The sequence below is a fragment of the Melopsittacus undulatus genome, chromosome 5 (assembly GCF_012275295.1).
Source record: "Melopsittacus undulatus isolate bMelUnd1 chromosome 5, bMelUnd1.mat.Z, whole genome shotgun sequence".
Classification (NCBI taxonomy): Eukaryota; Metazoa; Chordata; class Aves; order Psittaciformes; family Psittaculidae; genus Melopsittacus; species Melopsittacus undulatus.
In genome coordinates, this window is record NC_047531.1 from 47,664,251 (window position 1) to 47,689,295 (window position 25,045).

Here is a 25,045-nt window from a genome sequence, read left to right on the forward strand (position 1 = left end):
AATCTTCCCCAGCTGAAAACAGATGGGGCTATTAGGCAGGCTGGAGTAATGGGAGAAACTGGCAAGACAGAGAAGGAAATGCATTATCTTCTGGATAAAATTGCATGTAAAAATGAGAACATTAAAAATGTATTTTTCATATTTAATTGGACAATGTATGATTATACCTACCAGAAAATAATGTGCAATGTGTTTTGTGCAGGGCATTTATAAAACTGTTCAGCTCTGCTAGGGCCTTCCCCTGCGGAGAGAAACAGTAGCTACAGTTCTGACAAGGTTTTTGTGCTTTCCCTCTAACACAGGGCTTACACTGTTGCAACAGCTACTGCAAGTAACACTGCAAAATAGCTCTGTTTGTTGCAGTAAAAGGAAAATGCAGTTTACGATTTACATATAAACCACATGAAGCCTCAGGTAAAAAATGAGCACTTTAGGAATCATATCAGCATATGTGATATGAAGTCTAACAAAAGCAATGGAACTGCAAGTACAGCTGCTAGTTCCTTTATATCACAGAGACCAAGATGATGATTAAAAATAGAAAAAAAAAAAACAAACAACAACCCAAACCAAATTATGAAGTGGCACCAGCTTGCTGACACAGGAAACAAGAAAGGCTGTAAGGAATTACTAAAAGTAGGACTTGGAAAAAACCTGTTATGGATACTAAGGACTAGTCAGAATAAAGAAAGACATTTTCTAGGTCTGCTAGGTAGACAAATGGTAGATGACTCTTAGCCAGAAAACGACAGCATGGAAACTACAACCAAACATTTGAAGGTATATACTGTGCCAACAGAGAAATCATGGAAACTTACTAGAAGGTTACAGTAAAGCATTAAATAAGGCAAGTGCTTTGCCCAAAACTCCAACTTGCAAAGCTCGTTCTATCAAAGGGAGAAGCATGAAAACAAAAATAGAAGGATTGGGTGCCAGCCTGCAGATTATTATTTGGAATAACAATTATGTCTGAAATGTGGTGGGATGTCAGAAGGTGCTGGGAGATAAATACACATTTCAAGCTCTGGAACTGAAAAGTTTGCAGTGACTCACAGGTGTGAATGTTTTTGAGTGAAGGGGGAAAAGGGAGCCACAGAACAAAATATGTCAAGGTAAGAGCCCAAATTAGAAGAACAAAAGAATTTTGTAAGATTTTATTTCTGACCCCTTGACCAGGAAAAGGGCAGCATTTAGGAAAGGTAGAGAGGAAAATACAAACCTACAACAATAGGCTGATGTTTGATATAAAAAATTAAAAACAACCCCCCTTTTTCCTTTTAAAGAATCAGTAGCCCTAAATAAAAAGAAAACCTGAAATAATCAGACTAAAAATAGATAAGGCTTATCAATAGCCATGGTGTATGGTATCCCCTCAGATAAATGGAAGATGAGGACAAGGAAATGCTGGTATGACTAAACTGGAAATTTTAGAAATTACTCAGGCCAAATAAGAAACCTTCAGAGAATGGAAATCAGAATTTTGTAAACCTGAAAAGAAAGTATGCAATAGTTAAGATGGAGTTTGAGCAAGCTACAAGGGAATCTGAAGAGCAAATAGTAGGAAGTTAAAACTAAAAATACACATTTACTCAGTACACCAAAAGCGGAAAACTGGACATAACCAGAAGGCCACCCAAACAGTAAGTAGAAGAAACAATTAAAGACAATAAGGACATTGCCAAGAATCTAAATGATTTATTTGCATCAGTCTTCACCAGAGAGGGTGCTGGAGTGAAAACTAAATGAAAGACTCACACTTTCCAAATATTAAAGATAAGGAGATTGAAGACTCAAGAGAGAAGTTGGTGGAACAAATCAATTAATCAAAGGCAGTAAGTTACCAGGTTCATCCGATATTTCTTGAAGATTTCAGGAGAAAACTGAGAATTAAGTAACAAAGTTGATATCAAATACTTACTACAGCAGAGGACTGGAAGACAGTCAGTGTTATAACTGAGTTGGGGACTTTGGTTGTTGTCGGTGGTGATTTTTTTTCATGGTATTGGAGGAGCCCTGGCAGTTACAGACAGATATGTAATTCTAATTTGCTATCATGTAAAATGGCTGAAATGTGTTAAAAAAAACAAGCCTCACACTTCCCTAATTATGAAGCACATAGACAAACATGACGTGACAGATACAAGTCAGTACAGTGTCTGTAAAGGTAAAAAAAAGGGGCTCTTCGAACCTACTACCAATCTTTGAGCTGGTTACACCAGCCAGCATACCTAAGCCTACCCAGAATGTTCCATGACTTGCTATGCAGACAGGCAAATAGCAAATTACTACCTCCCTGCTCCCCCCATCTGCATCATCTCATGACCACTGAGGAGAAAATAATGTTCATGTTGATAATGGCACATCAAAACAACATACAGGCCCATGCTACAGGTTATGCTGCTGCAGGGCAATGCAGTCCACCCTTGGGCAACATTGTTAAGCCAAGGAGAAACATACATCTGGAAATGAGAGTTTTTAATATACATGAAACATAATGATGGTCACTCTGAAGCTCTGATTGGAGATTTTATGTAGGGACAACTAGTGTTAGGCTCTCTTAGGATCAGCTTTTGATGTCCTTCTGCACTTTAGCTAATGAACAGGCCCCTGTGCTACAGGGTTCTCATTCTCAATATGCACAGTGACCTTGGCCCTCAATGGTGAGTAATACAGGACTTGGGTAGTTAAGATTTTGGGGTTTTTAAAAGAACATATTTTAGCCAGGACTGAGCACTCATTTCACTTCTTCCCAGCTCTTCCCAGGTTTTTATGTAAATCTTTCCACAAAGCCATTAAGAACAGAAGAAAAGCACTTTGGAAAATTATACAGCGATGTATTCTTATGCAGCCAACACTCCCAGGGGATAAAGTGAAAATTACACACAGCCTCCCGCCCCTTTTTATTTCTTGTCAAAGAAGTCGCCTTTTTTGGCTTTTCTTACATATACACAGCATGATGAACTGATATTTGTAGTTTAAATGTCTGGTTTAACCACGTGGTTTCCACCATAACAGAAAGCTCTCATGAAATGTCAGGTTAGAAATAAAACCAAGCTCTAGAGAGATGAGGTGGGGAGGAAAGTAGAAGGTCCAGTGGCTGAAAAACAAAAGGGGAAAAACTGAGCAGAACACAATGTGGATCCATTTCCCAACACAGGCAGTGGTACTGGTACCGTGGTTGTATGGGGATCTGGGGTAAGGAGACAGACGCATTTCTCACTGAGTTGTTTCTGCTTTCTCTATTAACATTGCAACAGAAATTACAAATAGCCCTGCAAGGGGTAGTGCATTAAACCTCATCTCTGCATCCCATGTAAACACAACATTAATACTGAAGAATAAAGAAAATGGTAAAAAGTCCAGTGTCTTGATTTCTGTATTTTGCTTGTTAGGTTTCCTGTCCGCCCACCAGCATTTTCCTGTGTGTACCAAAGTTGTGAACTTGACCAGCCCACGTTCAAGCAAACACTCACACTCAGATTCCCAGCACATTCTTCCTCCCCCTCAAATGGGGAGTTTTTTCCTAACAGTTCTGCTCCTTTTAATTATAAACTCCTTTAACGAAGTAGTTCTGAGACCTTGCAACAGGCAGCAGGAGAGCACCAAGGCTACTAGTTGTTGTGTTTATATTCCCTGTTCATCAGAGAAGTCCACTTAAAGCCCAAGGCCCAATGCCTTCACAGATGGGCATGCACTGAAATAATCTTACAAATCAATATCCCCCCAGCACAATGTGCCTCATAGGCAAAAGCCAGTTCTTGCCTAAAAAAGGATAAAGAGTTTCAGCCAGGCCCTTTATTTTATGAGACACACACAAACAAGTTGCTCTGGTGAAAACAAACCTTACACTGACAAGTTTTGTTCATGTTCTGGCAGAGCTTACTCATCTTCTTTACTGGACCACCAGAACTGAAGATGGGAAAGAAACACAACAGAGATATTTCCTTGGCAAGGAAAGGAGCAGCATTTAGGACTGGGAAAAGGCAGGGTGGGGTATAGGGGATTTTTCTGATAAAACAACTAATTTGAGAGTAAAAGACCAACTGGTATCATGTATACACCTAAGCCAGTTAACACACCTTCTCTGGAGTGCAGTACTGTATAAGCGTCCCCTTTGTTTTCAAGGCTAATTCAGACCTTTGGCTCATCCTGCATTAACAAGGTCATCCATGGTAACAGAGCCCCTGTGAAAGTTCACAGGTGAGAGTTCCCTTCTAGAGTAGTGCAGATTTGAAATTCACAGGACAGCGACCCGAAGATCTTCCTTTACAGATAAAAAGCATGTCAAATTATTAAATAGCAACATGAAATCCTATATTCTGAAGGTCTGTCTTTGCTCTGCAGGTAACAGAGCAGAGTGCATTCCCAGCCCCAGCCCAGTCCCCAGCTCCGTTGGCATGGCGGTTGTGTGGCCGACTCCTCTCACTGACACCTCGTGAATGCTAAAGCTGAAAGGCCTGGGGCAGTTGGGGAAGGGATGAATGAGCATAGTTTGAAGACATTTCACTTCAAATTTCTACTGTTAGAACTGCCGAGTATGATATAAAACCAGAAAGTGTTTCTCGGTTTGAGGTTTGAAGACCCCAAACGTTGAGCGGCTCCTCCCTCGGGTGTCCCTATTTCCCTCACACGGGCTCTGCTGTGCTAGCTGTTGCTCTCTGCCGTGAGATATTTGAGGGCTGCAAAGCCGTAGTGGCGTGACATATCCTGCTGGAACTCCTCCTTCAGGGTCTTGAGACAGATGCGGTATTGCTTGTTGGAGCGAAACTTGGTGATGTCGAAGCTGGGGGCGTGCGGCATGTGGATCATGTAGGCATTGGGCAGCACCGTGAACTCGTACTCCTGGGGGAGAAAGACAGTGGCTGTGAGGATGTCCCCGAGCCCCCTTGTAACACATCTCTGCCATACCTCCACAGTCATACATGCTCCATCACACAACAGTGCAGTGTGAGTCTCAGAAATTACAAACTCATATAGATACGACAAATAAGCCTTCTTTTTAAAGTTGATTTTGCTTGGTTTTATGAAAGATCTACTTTATATATTACAATATTTTACTCCATATAAGCCAAATAATGGGGAAATGGTACAAAAGGCAGGCCTGATGGCCTTCTACTCTGCTCTTGTGAGACCTCACTTGGAGCACTGTGTGCAGTTCTGGTGTCCCCAACATAAGAAGGACATGGAGCTGTTGGAGCAAGTCCAGAGGAGGGACACAAGGATGATCAGGGGACTGGAGCACCTCCCGTAGAAAGAAAGGCTGAGAAAGTTGAGGCTGTTCAGCCTGGAGAAGAGAAGGCTGCGTGGAGACCTCATATCAGCCTTACAGTATCTGAAGGGGCCTATAGGGATGCTGGGAGGGTCTTGTCAGCAGGGACTATAGTGATAGGACAAGTGGTAATAGGTTCAAACTTAAACAGGGAAGATTTAGATTAGATATTAGGAAGAAATCCTTTACTGTGAGAGTGGCGAGGCACTGGAAACAAGCTGCCCAGGAAAGTTGTTAGTGGATCAAACATGATCAACCCAGAAAAGACTAAAAGCTGCTGGGTTACAGTGCTACCAGAAACCAAGTGTTTGAGCAACACAGCTCAAAATAAAGCCCAAATAAAAAGGAAAAAACTGAGCAGAATGCAATGTGGAGCTATATCTCAACTCAGGCAGTGGTACTGGTGACCCCAAAGTGTAGCTAAGGCTGCAGCACCTTCTCAGAGACACCTATGAAACAGCAGCATGTACTGGACAGCTAGGTGCAGATGCAGCTCTATGGCTGCTCCTTTCTTATTATGGGAATGCCTCTTTCCTGCCAGATAGTGCTGAAGTGGCAAATCTTTGTGCCAAATTACAATGCTGTCATATATGGTAATAGGCCCCTCTGAGCTTCTGTTTGGGGTGATGAACGTACAGCAAGAGCAAAATAATCTTGATGCTCACAGGCAGAACTTATTTAGCTGGAAAACACTTGGAATTAATGGGGAACCAAATGCAAAATAAAAGGCTGGCATGATAAAGGGAGGAGAGCTGATAAACTACAAACTATAAAATAAGTCTTTACAAGACCTTAAAACTAAGAGCTGAAGCTGCAGAAAAAGACCCACTCCCCTCCTACCATCTTTGCTCTCTGTTTGCACTTCAAGTCTGTAATCCTGCAGTTCAGGGACTGTCTACGCTCTGTAGTGTAAACTGTTCAGCACAGCAACGCTCCCATCCTTCTGAAAATCCTTCAGGCACCTACAGCCTTCCAAAAACTTGTATGAGTCTGCTGCTAATAAGCCTCTTTGAAAGATGCTGGGCTAGGGTCCTGGGGAAAGGGATGCTCACAGTCTAGTTCCACAGTCACTAGAAGAACAGGGAAAGGCTTCCTAATGATCCATCTCTATTACATGGAAACATTTATGGACAAAGCAACGCACCTGCAGGAACCTCTGTGCCTATCTCACAGGTTATAAATTCTTTGATGGACACTGTCATTATCTATGTATTTGGACAGCATCCAGCTCAGTGAACATCTACATGCCCCCCAAGTAATAATGATGATTACTCCCACAGAGTGTGCTGCTCTGAAGAATGGCAGTGGCACAGGTCCTTGGTAAGGAAAATGAAACAGTCCTCTTGACAGACACTGCAGTTGTGAGGAGCAGTGAAATAATTCAATTGAGAAGCTGCTCTGGTATGTGGCTGGTAATGAAACCAGCCAAGCGGCTGGCAGCAACCTGATCTGTGGACACCCTGAAGCAGAGGAATGCCATATGGGGATGTAGCTATGTGATTCCAGATCCTCTCCAGGCTGATTCTGTGGGATAACAGGCCAACATCCATGTTGCTACCCATGATGGAAATTAAGCTTCTTTTCAATGTGAGAATGTTTTTAGGGCTGGAAGAGTGAGAAAAACAGTTCCCCAGAGCTAGCTCCAACTCAATGGCTTTTTAAAATATCTACATGATGAACAACTTTGCAAAATGTTCCATTTTCCCATGTGTAAATCTGTATGCTGGGCAAACATCTCTGAACAGAAGAGTTAAATTGTGAGTGCTAGATGAGAGCTGGCAGTGGGAACATAAAGCCTTGTTACCCATATTAACAAATAATATATCATTACCCTAGCACTCTCCACAACTGATGGTTAAATGATTAGTGTTTGGAAAGTGCATTGGAAAATTAAAGTGCTATAGCAGAGCAAAGTGTTATTATTAATGATAATATAAGGGGCTTTATTTTTCTAGTCTGTCATAATTTTTTTTCTCAACCTAAGTAGGTACAAATTCCTTGGGAATGCCCTTCTACAAACAGGGCAAAAGGCTGCCAGTGCAAGGTGACCATGTGGTTTTGTAAGCAGTAGGAAATATGCCTCCCACAAACATGCCTGCACACAAAGGGCCCACACCCCAGACACAATTTCCTAGTAACTTGCTGTATGCTTTATGCTTCACATAAACTGTTAAGAGTTGAGAAGAATCAGCCCTCTTCCAGATCCATAGCAGAAGCTACCACAGGAGTATATAGATGGTCAAACCTCATGCTTTTTGGTTAGCATGAAATGTTACTAGTTCAAAACCTAGGTTTGAAACCAACAAAAACTCCCAACTATAAACAAAAACACAAACTATAAAGAAATGCTATAACAAATCCTGCTGAGTACCACAGTGGTTAGCTTCAAATTCAAGGACAGCAGCGAGATGCAAACCCTGCCATTTCAGTGAAAGCAGCAGCACCAGGCTCGCACGGAGCCATAGTCACTGCCAGACCCTAAGATTTAGGTCAGTGGCAGGGACTGAGAGCTCTAGTGCTGAGACTCGCAAGCTTTCTCTGCATCATCCTTACTCTTATATATTTTGCCCAATAATTCCATCCCAAGTCACAGATACAAGAGGGAGGTAGCCCAAGAACCAAGTAGCTAGATCCTCTGGAGGCTGCTCCACAACCAGAATGCAAATGTCGAAAGGCAAAGTCCTTGGCTTTGCAGAGATGCGTTGCAAATCCAGGCCAGAAATCGAAGAAGCTTGCTTTGGATTAAATTTGAGATTGCTTTTTGAATTCTAAATTAGCATTTGGGACTCACTAACCTCTGTTTAACCGAAAAGACTTCCAGCTGAGTCTGTGGATCCCCTAGCAGGTTATAAGACTCACAAATGTGCTGCAGTGCTCAGGCACACTGCTAGGCAGGAGGTGCACATTGAAGGGACTGTGTCACTTTAAAACAACTTTCTCAGTACTGACAATTAAACTAACTTAGACTTAGTTCTGCTTTTAATGTTTGACAAGGACTAAGCTGAGTGTTCCCAGCTCAAGAGGCACTCGTTCAGGAGCTCAGTAAGGCCAGATGAGTACTTCGGTGATGCAAAGCCTTTCTACAGAGCACTGATTTCATTTTAACAACCCTCCTGCCTAGCCGCTGGGTGAGATATGCAGGTGTTGTCTCCTCACCTGTGCATCCAGTTCCATGATGTGAGCTACTTTGTTCCAGCCAAATCCAACAAACCGCCTGTCATACTCTGGGCAGTCCTTCCTCACAACAACGTATGGCTCAAAGTCTGCTTCCCACTCGACACGGTAGGGGGTGGTGGCTGTTCGCCACTTGGCAAAGTTCGTTGGCGCATGCCCTTTCGTCCAGACGTGATACCTTAAACAGACATAAACGGCATGGATGCGGGGTGGCAATTAGATAGAATGCATCTTGGCGAGGAAACAAAATGTTGTTAGATGAAACGCTCAAAAATAAGGACATTAGCATACAGTTCACATCATCATTTTTAAGACAGAGTGGAGGCAATTTCTAGGACTATTTCCAGCATGCTTCCCAGAGCCTCTATGTACTCAATGCTTAAACACATCTAGTTGGTGAAGGATAGTGTGAAAACACTACCTAATGCTAATATGAGAAACAATTACAAAGTACGCAGGCAGTTCATCTGCACTACAAAGTGCTGTGGCTTGTAACTAGCAACCAAGTGGCTGTATCAGTGCTCTAAAATCAGTGTGAAAGTCTGCAGCTCAGATAAGGTCACTAAAATTAGCTATTTCCTTCTACACCACACTATTCACTATTTGTTTTATATGTAATTTTGTAATTTGTATGAGAGACACCTGCAGCCCTGGATAGATGTTCTGTTTTATTAGTTACTGTGATTATGATGGCAGGAGCCAAAGTGCATAATTAAATTAATAAGTAAAATATTACATAAAAGCTTTCTACTGTACTTTCTACACTGTGGGGAGTACCCATGTGATCCTTAGTAAGGTAATCAATTTGATTTACAGAAAAAGATCCTTTTATACTTCACTAATCTTGTTTAGGTCACAGCAGGTCTCTTCCAAGCACAGCTTGAATGCACCCCATTAGTGCCAGGGTCAATGACTCTCTCACCCACTTCTTCTTACACTTTCTAAAAATCAATGAGACAGGCTCTTTCTGCAGACTCTTAGATTAAATAATGAAAGACATAGCTGGCCATCTGTATTACAATGCTCAGAGACGTGTAACAGAAGGGGCAAAACAAACACCCTGCCAACTCATAATGTAAGGTACACTGAATTCACAGGGATGATTTGCACTACAAGTGATGAGATTTGAGCATTAAATCTTTTCAGAATTAAGACCTGAGGTAATGTTTCAACCCCAGAAATTCTCATAACATTGGGGGTCATTGCTAAAAGCAGGGATGCAAAATCACACCCAGGAGTTTTCACTAGGACTGTATATTTGTATGGCTTGTAACAGGAAAAATAGAGAGAGGTGCTGACTACTCTTGTTCAGGGGCAGTCAGGAAGGCAGAATAATTAGTATAGCACCAGGGTCCCAGTTACGTATGGCCCTTTGAAGGCTGCATTTCTAAACTGTAAACAGGTTGCATCACTTTCAGTTATCTCGCTCAAAGACCTGGAAAAACAGCCTTTCTGTATTAAAAGAAAATGACAGTGCATTAATTCTCCAGAGATTATTAGAAAAGAGTGCTAGATTCACAAAGATGCTTACAATGCTTAATGCCCTTTGCAATCATCCCCAAAAAGCCTATCCCTTTTCATGGTCTCTTGAAAACAAGTGAGTAACCGACCTAGTCACTAATGGGCAACTATCTATGCCAGGAAAAAAATATTATCACAATGTGGGGTTTAAAATTATATGGGATTGTGAAGGATGCTTTATCTTCCAAAATCCTACCTCCAGCATTTTGAAATTAATTATGGTAATAATAATAATCATAGAATCATAGAATAGTTAGGATTGGAAAGGACCTCAAGATCATCTAGTTCCAACCCCCCTGCCATGGGCAGGGACACCTCACACTAAACCATATCACCCAAGGCTTCGTCCAACCTGGCCTTGAACACTGCAAGGGATGGAGCATTCACAACCTCCCTGGGCAACCCATTCCAGTGCCTCACCACCCTAACAGTAAAGAATTTCTTCCCTATATCCAATCTAAACCTCCCCTGTTTAAGTTTTAACCTGTTACCTCTTGTCCTGTCACTACAGCCCCTAATGAATAGTCCCTCACCGTCATTCCTATAGGCCCCCTTCAGATACTGGAAGGCTGCTATGAGGTCTCCACGCAGCCTTCTCTTCTCCAGGCTGAACAGCCCCAACTTTCTCAGCCTGTCTTCATACAGGAGGTGCTCCAGTTCCCTGATCATCCTCGTGGCCTCCTCTGGACTTGTTCCAACAGTTCCATGTCCTTTTTATGTTGAGGACATCAGAACTGCACACAACAACCTAGATGAAGTCTCACGAGAACAGAGTAGAGGCGCAGGATCACCTCCTTTGACCTGCTGGTCACGCGTAATAATGACTACTAAACATTTCTAAAGTGATTTGTGTCTTCAAAGCCCCATACAAACTCCAGTTAATTGAGAGATCCCTGGAAAGAAGCAGTCAAGTGCTACTGTTGTTCTAGTAACACTCTCCTACTGATTTAAACATGGGGGAAACGGGATGCCAACCATAAAACCCAGCAGTTTCTTTCCACCATTTTTAGGGAAATCAGTGTAAGCTGCTGCAACTGCTCAGGTATAATCTCTGTGAGTCGAGGGAGCTGACCGGCAGGGAAAAAAAAATGGGAAGAGTAAGTGAGGGGAAAATATGGAAATGAGATTGGAGAGATGAAACAAAATAGAAAGGAAGGAATAGATTGGATTGTACTGAACAAAATAATACCAGAGGTGTTCTAGATGTGAGTGGAGGGAAAGAGGAAGACAAAAGGATGGCTAAGGTCAGGATGAAGAGAAAAATGAGTACATAATGCTCAAATGAGGTGTGTGCACAACAATTATAAAGGATTAATGAGACTGGAAACAAGAATTGTGAGAGTTTAGGATTCCATACGTATCGGTACATACAATATATACAAGTCTACATATATACATACACACATATAATCTGCTGGAGCTGGATCATGGCAAATGGCCGATCACCAAATGACATGTACTGCACAGTAAGATATACAGAGACCATTACATGGGTGTCCATACAGAGGAAGTTACTACAAAAGAGTGAGTCATTTCCAACAGACTTTACTCTCAGAGATGCAGCTGTGGGATGTGGTTCACTGTCTGTACTGAACTTCCATCTCCCAGGACAAATTAATAAATCTAATTTTCCTGCTCAGGCCCTTGTCACTCAAGATTTAAATACTCATCAAATTTAAAGGCTGCACTTACTGACTCCCAGAACTTCCTGAAAATTGTGAACAATGTATTTTTCTCTACCACTGGCAATTTTGGCAAATCCAAACAAAGTCATTTAACTTCAGTGAAGTGCTGATGAATTTGTTTCCCGTAGATTATGGAAAACAACTGGAAAAAAACATACCCACGACTCTGGATCAAATGTTTCATCTTAAACAAAGCTAGGAAACTGGCACAGAGCAACCTGCTTCTGTGGAGGATTTCCACACAGCACACCTTGCAAGCCACAGATGCTCCTGTTTTCCCTTTTCTCCTGGTGGTGACTGGGGGATGTAATTGAGAGCTTTTTTGTACTTCTTAGCTGCCCAGAGCTAGGAAAGGTCACCATTTGGAAAAGAGGTGGCAAAAGCAATTTCAGTGAGGAAAAGATTGTAATCTACCACGTGGCATGAGGGACTGGGATGCTGCAGGCACTTTCAGCAATCACTGTCACAGCAGTCCTCCCCAGCTCACTCCCACCCGCTCAGCCTTGAATTACAGCGTTATTACAGCACCTTGAACGTGGAAAATCTCAGCCCAGATCACAGCTGCTTTGTGGCTGTTGATAGATTTGAGCAATGAAATGAGCGAAAGTAAACTTGGGAAGCATTTGCAAATTGTGTCCTACATTAATAAGAACACCAGCTACAGATCGCATGTCCTTCAGTTCTTATTTAACCTTGCTCTGGCAAAACTTGCACTGATGTTAAAGACAGTTTTGCCTAAGTGAGGCTTGAGAAAGGACCTGCAAATCTGTCTGTGTACCTAACATGCCAACATGCTGTATAGCTTGAGGATAAAATCTGTAGTGGAAGCCCACTGCAATGCAAGTTGAAAATTTGATTGTTGGTGGAATGTAGCATCTGAAAATCCTGAGGGTGGTATTTTCCACTGGAAAAATATTTTTCTTTCAACTATGGGGGAAACAGTAATTTCATAGAACATAGTCATTCTATCAACAAATCTCTTGTTAATTTGTATGTCTTTGTTAAGGAACGATGGTACGGCATAAAGAATGAACGGCACTTGCTCTGTCAGTATTCTTAAGTCATTTTCCAGAGAGCGGCATGCCTTAAGTTTCTATTTCAAGTCGGTCAGTGGTAGAGGCAGTGTCAGGATTGTTTTCCAGGCTCACCAGGGTGTTTGCTATGCAGCCACATGAGGGAAGGGTGGCTGCTGCAAAGAGAGGTGTGCAATACACACAATGGGAGTGTGAGGAAAGCTCTAAAGAAAAGGATGGGAAAGGTGATACAGAGCTCCACTGGCCATGGATAATACCTAGCTTTTTCAGAGTTTTTATCTCTAGATCCCAAAATACTGTAAAAAGGAGAGGTGAACATTGTTACCTGCATTTCAGAGATGGAGAACAGAGATGTAAGAAAGCGAACTGATTCGTGTACCATCTCCCAGCAGGGCAGTAGTGGAACTGAGAAGAGAACGCACGTCTCCTAAGCCCCCTCTCTGTGCAACATCATAAGGCCATATTGTACTCTTCCCATCACTGAGATGCTTTACAAATGTCTGCTAATCAGACCTTACCACACACACACCCAGGAGACAGTTAACCCTGGTAGTTGCATTTTAAAACTAAAGAGTCTGGCAGATAATAGAAATTACTGGTTCACGGTCATAAAAGGTACCTGCTTCAGAGAGGAGCTCCAAATTTAGGTGTTCCTCACTTCTCAACTTTTAGTCAGAGTACACTTTTACCTCTGCACTGAGAAACTCCAGCTATCTAAGCAGCTGTTTCACACTTTGAAAGAGCACATGACAAGCCTGCATTTGTTTTTTCCAATAACTCAGTGAGGAAATGAACAAACCAGCAGAGAAAAATTATTTTTGGTCACATGAGGGATCTCTTTAGCGATCATGACCACACATTCAACAAAAGTACTTTCCACTACCTGAAAGTGAAGAGGGTTCCCATGTCCAACATAGAGAGCAGCTCTGCTTTTGACTTGGGGAAGGAGAGGCGGTAACGTAGGGTCTCAAAAGCAGGTACAATCAGAGCTTTCTTGGTGTTAGCCAGGTCGAGCTGGATGACAGACTTCCTGGCAAAGAGAAACAACAAATAAAAGCAGGAAAATTGTAAACAGAGCAAATTGCTTGGCTTTTCAAAATAAAGCACAGAGAATGGGCAGTTTGATACTGTAAATGTAACTATGGCTTGTATTTTTCCTAAGGGCGCTACTTCTGAGCAGGAAGAACAGAGTTCAAAAAGAACTTGTATGTTTGACTGAGCAGTGATGCCCTGCATGTCCAGGGGTACACAGGACTGAACTAGCACTCTAAGCACAACCAATTGACCACCCCTTTAAGAGAAACATAGCTGAATATTAATAATATATGGGAAAGAGCTGCCCAGTCAATGAAGCTCTAAAAAAAATGAGATTTATTCAGGATTCAGTGGGATTTCACAAGCTGGAAAGTTTGGCTGCACCTCAGCCCAGCTGTTCTCTGTGCTAGGCTGTGCCATCATACTTGCTTTTTACCTCTGCTTTAGAGCTCTATCTGTCCTGCAAGGGGAGTGTTACCTGAACACTACTATAGACCAGATATTTGCTCTCATGAACATTATTATTTGTAAAAGTACTTGTTATTATCTTTTATAGCAGTGGCCAAATTTAGTTCCATCTGTGCCTTTGCCTGTCAAACTTTCTCTCCACATAACCTAGCAACATCCCTGTACTTTTCCTGGGGTGACAGTCCCTTCTTCCACAGGTGATAAGTTCTCTTTTTTCTCCTGAGTTCAAGCAGTATCTCCTTGTTCAGCCAGGCTGGTCTCTTTCCTGCTGATTTGGTTTTCAGTACATAGGGACCACCTGCTCCTGTGCCATAAGTATATCATTCTTGAAGAGTGTCCAGCCTTCCTGGACCCTTTGTCCTTCAGTAATGCTTCCAAAGAAAATATGCTAACCACCATTCTAAACAGGTCAAAGTCAGCCCTCTGGAAATCTCAGGTGGAGGTTTTGCTGACCTTCTTCCTGATTTTTCCAAGGAGTGAAAATTGAATAATTTCATGATTGCTTTGCCCAAGATGGTCTCCAACCATCACATCACCCACCAGTCCTTCTCTGTTTGTGAACAGCAGATTTAGCCAGGCATCTCCCCTAGTTGGCTCACTAACCAGCTGGGTTAGGAAGTTATCTTCCACACCCTCCAAGAACCTCCTGGATTATTTCTTCTCTTCTGTGTTGTATTGCCAGCAAACATCTGGTAGACTGAAGACCTCCAAGAGAACAAGGGCAAGGGATCATGAAACTACTCCTACTTGTTTGAAGAATACTTTATCCATAGCTTTATCCTGGCTGGGTGGTCTATAACAGACTCCTATTTGCTTGGATATTTGCTTGCTTGGCCTCCCCCTGATCTTTACCCACAAACATTCAGCCTTCTCACTCACAGCTTTAAGTTCAAGGCAGTTGATGCAACACAACCCGACCACATCTTTTTCCCTGCCTATCCCTTCTGAAGAGCCTATAGCCTTCCATTGCAGCACTCCAATCATGCGAAGCATTCCACCACATTTCTATGATGGTGATTATGTCATGATTTCCCTGCTGCACAATGGCTTCCAGCTCCTCCTGTTTGTCGTTCATGCTGTGGGCATCGGCATAAATGCATTTAAGTTGCCCTGTGGATGTGGACTCAACAGCAGCACGCTATCCCCTAGATCACATCTAGTGAGCCTGGTGTTATCCCTTTCCCTCTTTGAAACTAGTTTGAAGCCTTTTCTATAAGCCCTGCTAGCTCCTGGGCTAGAATCCTTTTCCCACTTTGGGACAGGCATACGCCATCTGCTGCCTGCAGGCCTGGTGCTGTGAAAACTAACCCACGGTCAAAACCCCCAACATTCAGACTCTGACACCAGTCATGGAGCCAGGAATTAGTGATCTTATGGCCTGCCTGCCAGATGTATTCAGTCTATTCTTTCCTAACAAACTAAAACCCACAGAAAAAGAAAGTTACTTTTCTATCCCCAAACTGAATTTTACTGTGCTTGTCATTAGAAATAACTGTCTCAATTTTCCTTTCACTATCTTCATATTTTGTATGAGAAATATGCCTCTCTCTCCCTGCCAAAGTCAGTTCCCTTTAACAGGACTCACTGTCCTGATTTTTATGTTATTGCAACAAGCAATCAAGGACAATGTTGACAAGAAGCAAACTCTCTGCAGCCTTATAAGATGAAGGAATTGGGATCACTGTCATAATAACAGAAGAACCAAACAAACCACTTTTCTTGGCCCAGAATATCTAAAATTCATTTATATTGCTATCAGAGAAAAAGAAGAGGAGCAGGGCTGTTTAATAAATCCTGAAGTTTAGAGAATTCATACCACCCTATAGGCCTTTTCTATAAAAAGAAGTCTGTTCTCAGCACCTTACTGTAAAGTTTGCATTGTTTAAAGAAGCCATGCTATATTCCAGTGAACTTTTCACAACTGAAGGATTTTAACAGCATCTTGTAACTTTTTTGTACTTCCTTCACTACCTTCTCCCTCACCACTCCTTCACAGTCAGCCTCCATGACCTTCCAGAATCATTGAGTAGTGCCAGCATCTAGTCTTTATGATGCTGTTAATGTTTCTCCCCCTTCACACCTTTTCTGAGAGCAGGGGAAACTGACATACTTTCTCTTCCAAAATCTCAGGCTTTCTGATCTCTGTGCAATCTATCAGACTTGAGTGATACAGCTTTGGGGATTCAGTTCTCGAAGGAGCAAGTAACATTTGCAGTGATGCTCACCCTTTGGGCTCTGCAAGAAAATAGCAGCTTCCATTTATGGCTCTTACTGTCTCTTTATTTGATGGGGAGCTCAAAAGTCCCAGGCAAAAATGAAGGCCTTGATGTGCTTGGCACTGTCAAGGGGGAAGAGACAATCCTGTCCACCAGTGTTCATAGTCCAAAGCTGAACAAAGCTGAAGCAGGTATAGGTACTGTTGTGGTTTAAGCCTAGCTGGTAACTCAGGACCACACAGCAGTTCACTCACCCCTCCATTTCCCCCAGCCCCAGGAGGGATGGGGAGGAGAACAGAAGAATGTAAACCCCATGGGTTGAGATGAGAAGAGTCGAGTAACTATGATAAAGTATAGTGGTAACAGAAAGAATACCAACAATAACAATAGCAAACAACAAGAGAAGAAATGAAAGCTCAGAAAACACAGGTGATGCACAGTACAATTTTTCACCACCCACAGATCAATACCCAGCCCGAACCGAGCAGCGATTAGTCCCTTCTGGGTGATTCTCCCCAGTTTATATAATGGGCATGATGTGCTATGGTATGGAACACCCCTTTGGCTAGTTTGGGACAGGTGTCCTGGCTTGTCATGGTTTGAGCATGTTTTGAGGGTGTTTTTGTTCAAGGTTTTTTCCAGCCAGGGGGAGTCTGGGAGGAAGGAGAGACAGGACACCTGACCCAGGCTAGCCAATGAGGTATTCCATACCATAGCACGTGATGCCCAGGATGGATACTGGGAAAGAGAAGGCTGGAGGGGTAGAGCTCTGGAGAAAAATGGAGGAGGGAGCACATGGTGCTCGGCCGGGCAGGGTGGAGTGAGTTATGGGTCGGTGGCTGGTGGGGTGTTGTATTCTTTTCACTTGCTGTTTGCTGTATCATTATTATTTGTAGTAGTGAATGGCAGTAGGGGTTTTGTGTTATGCCTTAGCAATTAAACCGTTCTTATCTCAATCCGTGGGGGCTACATTCTTTGGATTCTCCTTCCTAACTCTCAGGGAGTTGGGGGACTTGGTTTAAACCACGACATTTTTGGCGCCCAACGTGGGGCCCGAGGGATTGAGATAAGAACAGATCTGAGCGGATTTATGGTCTCTTGTCATAATGCTGATTTATTGGCTCTTAGAGGTTTTTCTCTGGATCTCGCTGTTTCGGGATTTTACCGGGTACTTGGTGTATGGATTGGATGTGTTTGTGTTTGTGTCGGAGGCTTGTAATACAGTGGGGCTCCGGCAGCAGGGGGGGATGGACGTGGCCGTGGACTTGAACTTGTACCAGGCCGTCCCGCTGCTCTTCGCCGTCCTTGTCCTTATCCTCGTCGTCGTCTGTGTGGAGCTGCGTGAAGCCAGGAGGGAGCGGCCCCGGGAGCTGCCGGCAGCTGAGGCTGCCAGGGAGAGCGGCACGGGGAGCCAAACGGCTGTGGCAGAGCAGCGGGAGCAGGCGGGGGAGGAGCGGAGCAGGGCGGTAGCTGAGCAGGGTTATCAGGCTGTGGGGAGGGTGAGTCCTGCGGCCGTTCCCGACCCTCCGACGGCCGAGAGTGTCCCCTGGAAGTCGCCCGCCGACCCCCAGCAGGATGCAGGAGACCACGCAGCACTTCCCAGCAAGGCAGAGGAGGAACCGAGTCCTGCCGCCGTTCCGAACCCCGCAGCGGCCGAGAATATTCCCCGGAAGTCACCCGCCGAGCCCCGGCAGGATACAGGAGACCAGGCAGCACTTCCCAGCAAGGCAGAGGAGGAAGATCCGGACTCGGGAGAAGAGAAGCTGATAGTGGGAGAGCTGGCAAGCAGGGCAGCTACATCAGCCCCAGTGACAAGTGCAGCAGCAGCACCTGAGAGTTCTGACGGTTATGAATGGCTTTTGGGTGCCCTTGGGACCTGCCTGCTGATTGTTATAGGGGTCAGCATAGTGGTACAGACACAGAGTGTGTTCTACCCACAACCATTTTGTCTGATCCCAAAAGTTAAGCAGAGTCAGGTTTGGGTCTTGTCTAGGGTTAGACAAGGATATAGGATCACCAGGAGACTGTTCCCAAGGCTGGACAGTCATGAGTGGCAGGGCATGTGGGACAGTATGTCCAGGTATCTGATCCACTGGGCCCCTCCAGTGCTTTGGAAGCATTGGAGGTGGAAGGCAGCTGTATGGAGTCCCCAGCAGCAAGCTGTAGAACTGCTGAAGGGGACGGTGAATAATTTTGAGCCTGGTGGGCCCAGATACTTCAGGCCATCAGTCCAGAGATGCAACATAGAGATGTCTCATGATCGAGGGGTGGACTTAAGAGTGATTGTGTATTGGAAATGTGGGATCTGGGCATGACGTGAATGGTATGGAATAAGGGGTGGATAATGTCATGGTTTGAGCATGTTTTGAGGGTGTTTTTGTTCAAGGTTTTTTCCAGCCAGGGGGAGTCTGGGAGGAAGGAGAGACAGGACACCTGACCCAGGCTAGCCAATGAGGTATTCCATACCATAGCACGTGATGCCCAGGATGGATACTGGGAAAGAGAAGGCTGGAGGGGTAGAGCTCTGGAGAAAAATGGAGGAGGGAGCACATGGTGCTCGGCCGGGCAGGGTGGAGTGAGTTATGGGTCGGTGGCTGGTGGGGTGTTGTATTCTTTTCACTTGCTGTTTGCTGTATCATTATTATTTGTAGTAGTGAATGGCAGTAGGGGCTTTGTGTTATGCCTTAGCAATTAAACCGTTCTTATCTCAATCCGTGGGGGCTACATTCTTTGGATTCTCCTTCCTAACTCTCAGGGAGTTGGGGGACTTGGTTTAAACCACGACATGGCTGTGCTCAGTCCTAGCTTCTTGTGCCCTCCTCACTGGTAGAGCATGAGACTGAAAAGTCCTTGACCAGCATAAGCATTACTTAGCAACAGTTAAAACATCGGTGTGTTATTAGCATTGTTCTCAGACTGAAACCAAAATGCAGCACTGTACCAGCTACTAGGAAGAAAAATAACTGTTACAGCTGAACCCATGACAGGTATCAAGGAAGGGTAACAGCAGAAACTGTCAGACAGAGCAAGCTGTGCTGAAGCTAGTGCTGAATATGACTAATTTTGTAAGATATGGTATACAAACACAAAAGCAATGTGGGTATCAATAATCCTTTCTGCACACTCCCTACTCTTGTCATCTGCAAATTTAATATAGGCATCAATGGCAAAACTGTTGGCAAAAATAGATGACAGTACCATCAGGAAGACAAACAAAAGAAAGAGGGAATAAATTGATACAAAAGGATGAAATAATTTGTACTGTCAAAGGTCAACATGAAAAGATAAGTAAGTGGAAGGTCTGAAAGCAAGATGCTTGTAACAGATACAAACAGAGAACTGGCAGAGGTATTTTAACAGTGAAAGAAAATAGTGGGGTAATCTCTGCAGAAATATTTTCAAGAGATATGTTAAGCATCTAAGGTGCACGCCAGGCAGGTCAAAGTGGAGGGGTTCACCAAAACTAAGCTGGGACTTGAGATACACTCAGTCAAGAAGTCCAGTAGCACTGACCTCTGAGTAGTATAGCCTGCCTTTTATGTGGACTATATGACATAAAGAACTAATGTAAGTGGAAGAAGGAATCAGTGTTGACATCTAGGTGTTCAACCTGAGTGACAAAGGACAAAAGAGGCCATGTAAAACATGGTAATGGCAGGATGATTTGATAGATGAAGAACACCTTCCATTCTCTCCTGATGACTTGTCTGATGGTCTGCTCCTCAACCAACCAGCTGAAAATACAACCTCTTCTTATTCAAAGCAAAGCTATTTTCCGTTTCCATGGGGTGACTTTTTTATCTTGTTTTCAGTGGATGTGCCATTTGCTGGTTGACTGGTTCTGTGGTACTTGGAATAGGAAAATTTCCAGGTTATTTTGCAAACTAACATTGGGTAAACTGTTTAATTCCTGCACTATCTTAATGAGGGCTGGTTGTGGATTCAGTAATATTGATTCAGTACCCTTTTTCCTTTATCTGTCCTTTTCCCCCACACCCCAAAATACAGATACATGGTTTTACGAAGAGCTTTCTCTTTGCTAGTGTTGTCCAGGAAACCGTTTCCCAGGCATCTCTGTGTTCCGACCTGATGTATGACATTCTGACACAGTGAAGGTTAGGTTAAATTTCTAAATTTACTAATCAACCCTATTTTTTGCAAAGCTTTGAAGAAATGAATCTTAAATTATGACTCTCCTCACCACTTAAATGAACTCCTGCATATTGGTGTCAATCTTTTCAACTCCATAATCCTTTCCAAAAAATCACACAGAATTCTCATAATTATAGGGGCATATAGTAATATCATGCCCATTTCTGGAGGATAGAGAAGCTCAAACACAGAAAGGTTAGCAACCTTATCCTAAAGGACTGAATTCAGGGAAAAAGAAAAAGGTCCACTAATTAAAATCAACTTCCACCATCAGGACTCAGTAAGTGGTTAGTTCGAGATCAAGGAATACAGCAGTCCCAGAGTTTGTGGTAAGAACTGGAGAGCTGTCACTCTGTTGTTGAATTCATATTCTTAGAAAGTTCCTTCTCTCTGCAAAAGCAATGAGAATGAGTGCATAGCCTACAAAGACATCTGACAAATAAAAACCAAGAGACACTACATGAAATGTGTCTCTTGCTGAGATGCTGAAGAAAAACCAGAAATACTTCACAACTGATGCTGCAGGGACAGGTATAAAACCTGTGGTTAAAGATTGGATGTCAGCACCCAATCATGCTAATGTGTCACTGGAAGTGAAGGGCATATTTTACACAAAATGTGTCAGGGAAGAACTTTAATGCTAGCTGTGACAACTGTAGATAAGCAGCCTGTCTAGTTATTTTATCTTAGAAGAACCTTTAGAATGACCCACACACCTTACTTGTAGCAACCAGAAAGAGCTTTTACTTCTGGGGCAATGACAAGGTTACCTTAGTAACTAATGAGGGATGGTGACAAAAGATTTCCACTCAGCCAGACCATGAAAGTGTCTGAGTTTCCTAAACAGGAAGTCTTGAAATGATACATTCCTTTTGTACCTCACAAAAGAGTAAGGGAGGGGGTTTGATGGAGATTAAAAGCATTGAAATGGTCTTACTTAGCAGCTGTGAACAAGCTCAATTAGCAAAAATCTAAGTGTTAGCAACAGAGAACTAGAGGGACCACCTTTCTTTCTTTAAAACTGGCTGTAAACTTTCACAAACAATACCTTCAATATATTGTGAAAATGTTTTTTAAAATTCCTTTCTTTTTGATAATATATTGTCTGCAGAGACACAACATACACTACATATATATAAATAAGTAAACTTGCAGTGCGAGCGACTTGCCTGGTTCATCTTACAAAGCGATACCCCAAAAAACCACACTATTTCTGTCTGTTTCTGGTTACTCTATTTGAGGAAATGAAGATGAAAACGTTTGTACATCTCTCTAACAAACAATCACTGCCACTCAGACAGCTAGCACTAACCAGCTACTTGCAGAGGCAGTGAGGACAATGAAGAAAGCTACAAGGTACCTGTATTTAAAATTTTCTCACTGCACCTCCCTGCTGTTTTGCTCATGAAAATTATTATTGAAAAAGCAACCTAAGCCTCTAGAACACATGCAAAAAAAATCCAACCCCTTTTTCAAAAGTTGGCAGTAGCAGATTAGCAATTTCAATATTCCCAGGCAACTGAGACTCACAGATTTAAGGTGGTACAGGAATCACAAATGCTGGTAGAGTAACACATCTTGGATGCAACAGCTTTCAGTGTGAATCTGTGTTGGGTTTATTTTTTATTTCTGAAACAGCACCAATCAGTGGTGTCACTGTGCATTTAGTTCTGTGATGTGTTATTACCATACAAGAATTATTTCTATGGTTGTAATATCTCAAGCATGTTGTGGTACATCATTTTGTCTATGTTTTTCTTCTTTTCAGTGTTGGCTCCCATAACTGCACTGTGAAGCAGTATGAAGGAATGAGCTTCTTTTTTAGTACTACATGCCAGTATCAACAGATGTCATCCTTACTGTGTCCAGCATCAATCTGAAAAAGTGTAACAATATGCAACAGTAACATCGAGGAACAGAGAAGCTAACCACAACTGTCCCTACATATATCCTGAAACAAATAATGTGTGGAAGGGACAGAATTACTTTGGAGTCCTGACAGCAGAGGTCAAAAAGAAATATCCTTAAATTAAGTGGGAAACAAGCTGACACAGTGTGATAAAACTTCAGTCATATTATCAAAAACAGTGTCTTTAAAGCCATGGAAACACAGAATAGTTTGGTTTGGAAGGGACCTTTAAAGGCCATTTAGTCCAACCCCCTTGCAATAAGCAGGGACATCTGCAACTACATCAGGTTGCTCAGAGCCCTGTCCAACCCGACCTTGAATGTTTACAGGGATGGGGCATCTACCACCTCAGTGGACAACGTGTGCCAGTGCTTCACCAACCCCATTGTAAAAAATTTCTTCCTTATGTCAGCTCTTTTCATTTAAAACCCTTGTACTATCACAACAGGCCCTGCTAAAAGTTTGTCTCCATCTTTTTTTTATAGGCCCCCTTTTGGTTCTGGAAGGCTGCCATATGGTATCCCTGGAACCTACTCTCAATACTCTCTCAATAGCAAATTTAACCGTGTACCTGGACACAGACATTGAAAAAGGCAATTAATTCTCCATATGAGAGAGAAAAGAGAATCTGCTTACTAAATTGTTAAGCCTGAAACAAAGGAATTCCTCCATAAGCTTACTATACCAGAATACATATTTCCCTTTACACTTCAGAACCCGGGACCTATGGACTGAAATGTATCACCTCACGGGAACATTTTGAACAACTTTTAGAACAGAGATGACAAGCAAACTGGTCAGAGCTAAGGAATTGAAATCCTCTTGTATGGCCACAGGGTGTCATCCTTGCTCTACGTGATGGCCTCAAAAGCCCGGCCTCTGCAGGGGAAAAAGGTCTTCATTAAAAAAAAGCCCAGTTAATGGATCAGAGGTCTGTAGCTTGCTCAGCCTAACCTGCTCACATTCATTATAATGCAATACACACTGAGGTTACTCTTCCCAGTTTCCTTATGCTAACTATTTTGCCCTGACAGGTGCTGGCACTGCAGTCATATTTCAGAGCTGGTTAGACTAGCTCCTTCTTTTCAAGTTACAGAACTGGATTAAGAGTGTCAGAGGACAGTAAATTCAGTAATGCTTTGAATGGTTTTTTTTCTGTCACTGACATTAAGAACCACAGATTTTTAGGCAAATCGCCCAGTTCACATCTCTGCTAATACAGGATGCTCTTGCACATTTAATAATACTTAGTCCAGTTCAATTTTCAAATTGATTCTTCTGCTGCTCTGAGGGAATTACTCTGATGGCTAACACGACTCACATTTAAACCCAACATTTTTCTTTTGTAACTGTACTGCTTTCCTTCCAGTTACAGCCTTCTACCCTAAAATCTCTCTCAGCTTGCTATAGGCACTTAAACATCTATCAGTTGCCTCTTCCAGTTCTGCTCAAACTGCATTGTTTTGGGAATGTGGGAGAAGGATGGTGTGTGGAGGGGCTGAAAATGCATGTGACAGTGGGAATTCCTCCACCGAACATTTACCTGAGGTACTCGTAGAGTCCATACATGGGCAAGAAGTCGATGTCGGACAGAAACATGTATGGTGTGCTGATATGCTTCATGGCCACATTCCTTAGCAGATTCACAGGATAGAACTGGCCCTCCTTGTACACGATATGATAGCCAACATTGTGGCGGCTCATAAGTACTTCTGAGCCCTGGGCGTAGCGCAGAAATTGCTGGGCTTCTGCATCAGAAAGATAGAGTGCCAGGCTGATTGGACCTTCCCAGTGTTTGCAGATGGCTTCAAGCATCTGGAGCCTGAAAGAGGAAGGTTGAGAATAAGAAAAGGCTATCTTCCTGTCTGGGGCCCTTTGCCTGGGTTCATCTGATCAAATGCGGGTATCTGTCTCTAAGTGAGAGTCACTTCATATGCTGTGGAAAGCAATGAGTATTTCTACACCACAGTTAACCTCACATAAGTTGATGTCTCCTTCCAGACAGATGGGTGGCACCCTAGATATGCCTTCTTCTCTCCACTGAATACAAGGAAACCTAGAAATGGCTCTAGCTTAGATACACACAAACACAACTCAGATAACTAAAGCTAGGTGAAATCAACACCATCCTTGCTGCCTTAAGTGTTGATGCTGCTGGAAAACCCACATGGATGATATGACTTCATCTGATGTGAGCTTTGAGCAGTTACAGGTATCTATCTATGAGGATCTACTTTCAGCTTACTACAGTACTCCTCAACAAACTTGTGGAAGAGAAAGATGTACACACACACAGATAATTTTACCTCCTATTTAGGAAAACCTTCCCCAGGTTTTTTCGAGGCAGTTAGTTGGATCTTAAAAGATGTTAAAAGGAACAGGTCAAGGGAATATAGACATTTACATAGATCAGAAGAAGCCTCGCTGTCAGGGAAAGGGGAAAAGGATGACACATCAATAAAAGTGGGATCTACTGTGTTTAGGGAGTAAGGAGGGAAGGAGGGAGAGACTATTGCTGTTGAATATCAAAATAACATTTCAGACAAAAACATCATATTACTAATTTGTATATGCTCTAGCAG

At 42.9% G+C, this 25,045-nt stretch overlaps 1 protein-coding gene across 3 annotated transcripts in view; it reads right to left on the bottom strand.

Annotated features, from left to right (window-relative positions):
* Positions 1 to 3,780: 3,780 nt before the first annotated feature.
* Positions 3,781 to 25,045, bottom strand: part of LARGE1 (LARGE xylosyl- and glucuronyltransferase 1) — a 278,913-nt gene continuing 257,648 nt past the window's right edge. The window contains exons 13-16 of one of the 3 annotated variants that reach the window (XM_034063061.1): positions 24,007 to 24,285; positions 13,567 to 13,713; positions 8,426 to 8,621; positions 3,781 to 4,842 (exon numbers count right to left, since the gene is read on the bottom strand). In XM_034063061.1, the coding sequence (XP_033918952.1) occupies positions 4,645 to 4,842; positions 8,426 to 8,621; positions 13,567 to 13,713; positions 24,007 to 24,285 (820 nt within the window). In that variant the 3' untranslated portion in view covers positions 3,781 to 4,644. The remainder of the gene's footprint in view (positions 4,843 to 8,425; positions 8,622 to 13,566; positions 13,714 to 24,006; positions 24,286 to 25,045) is intronic. The other 2 variants (XM_031050097.1, XM_034063062.1) reach the window with 2 other exon arrangements.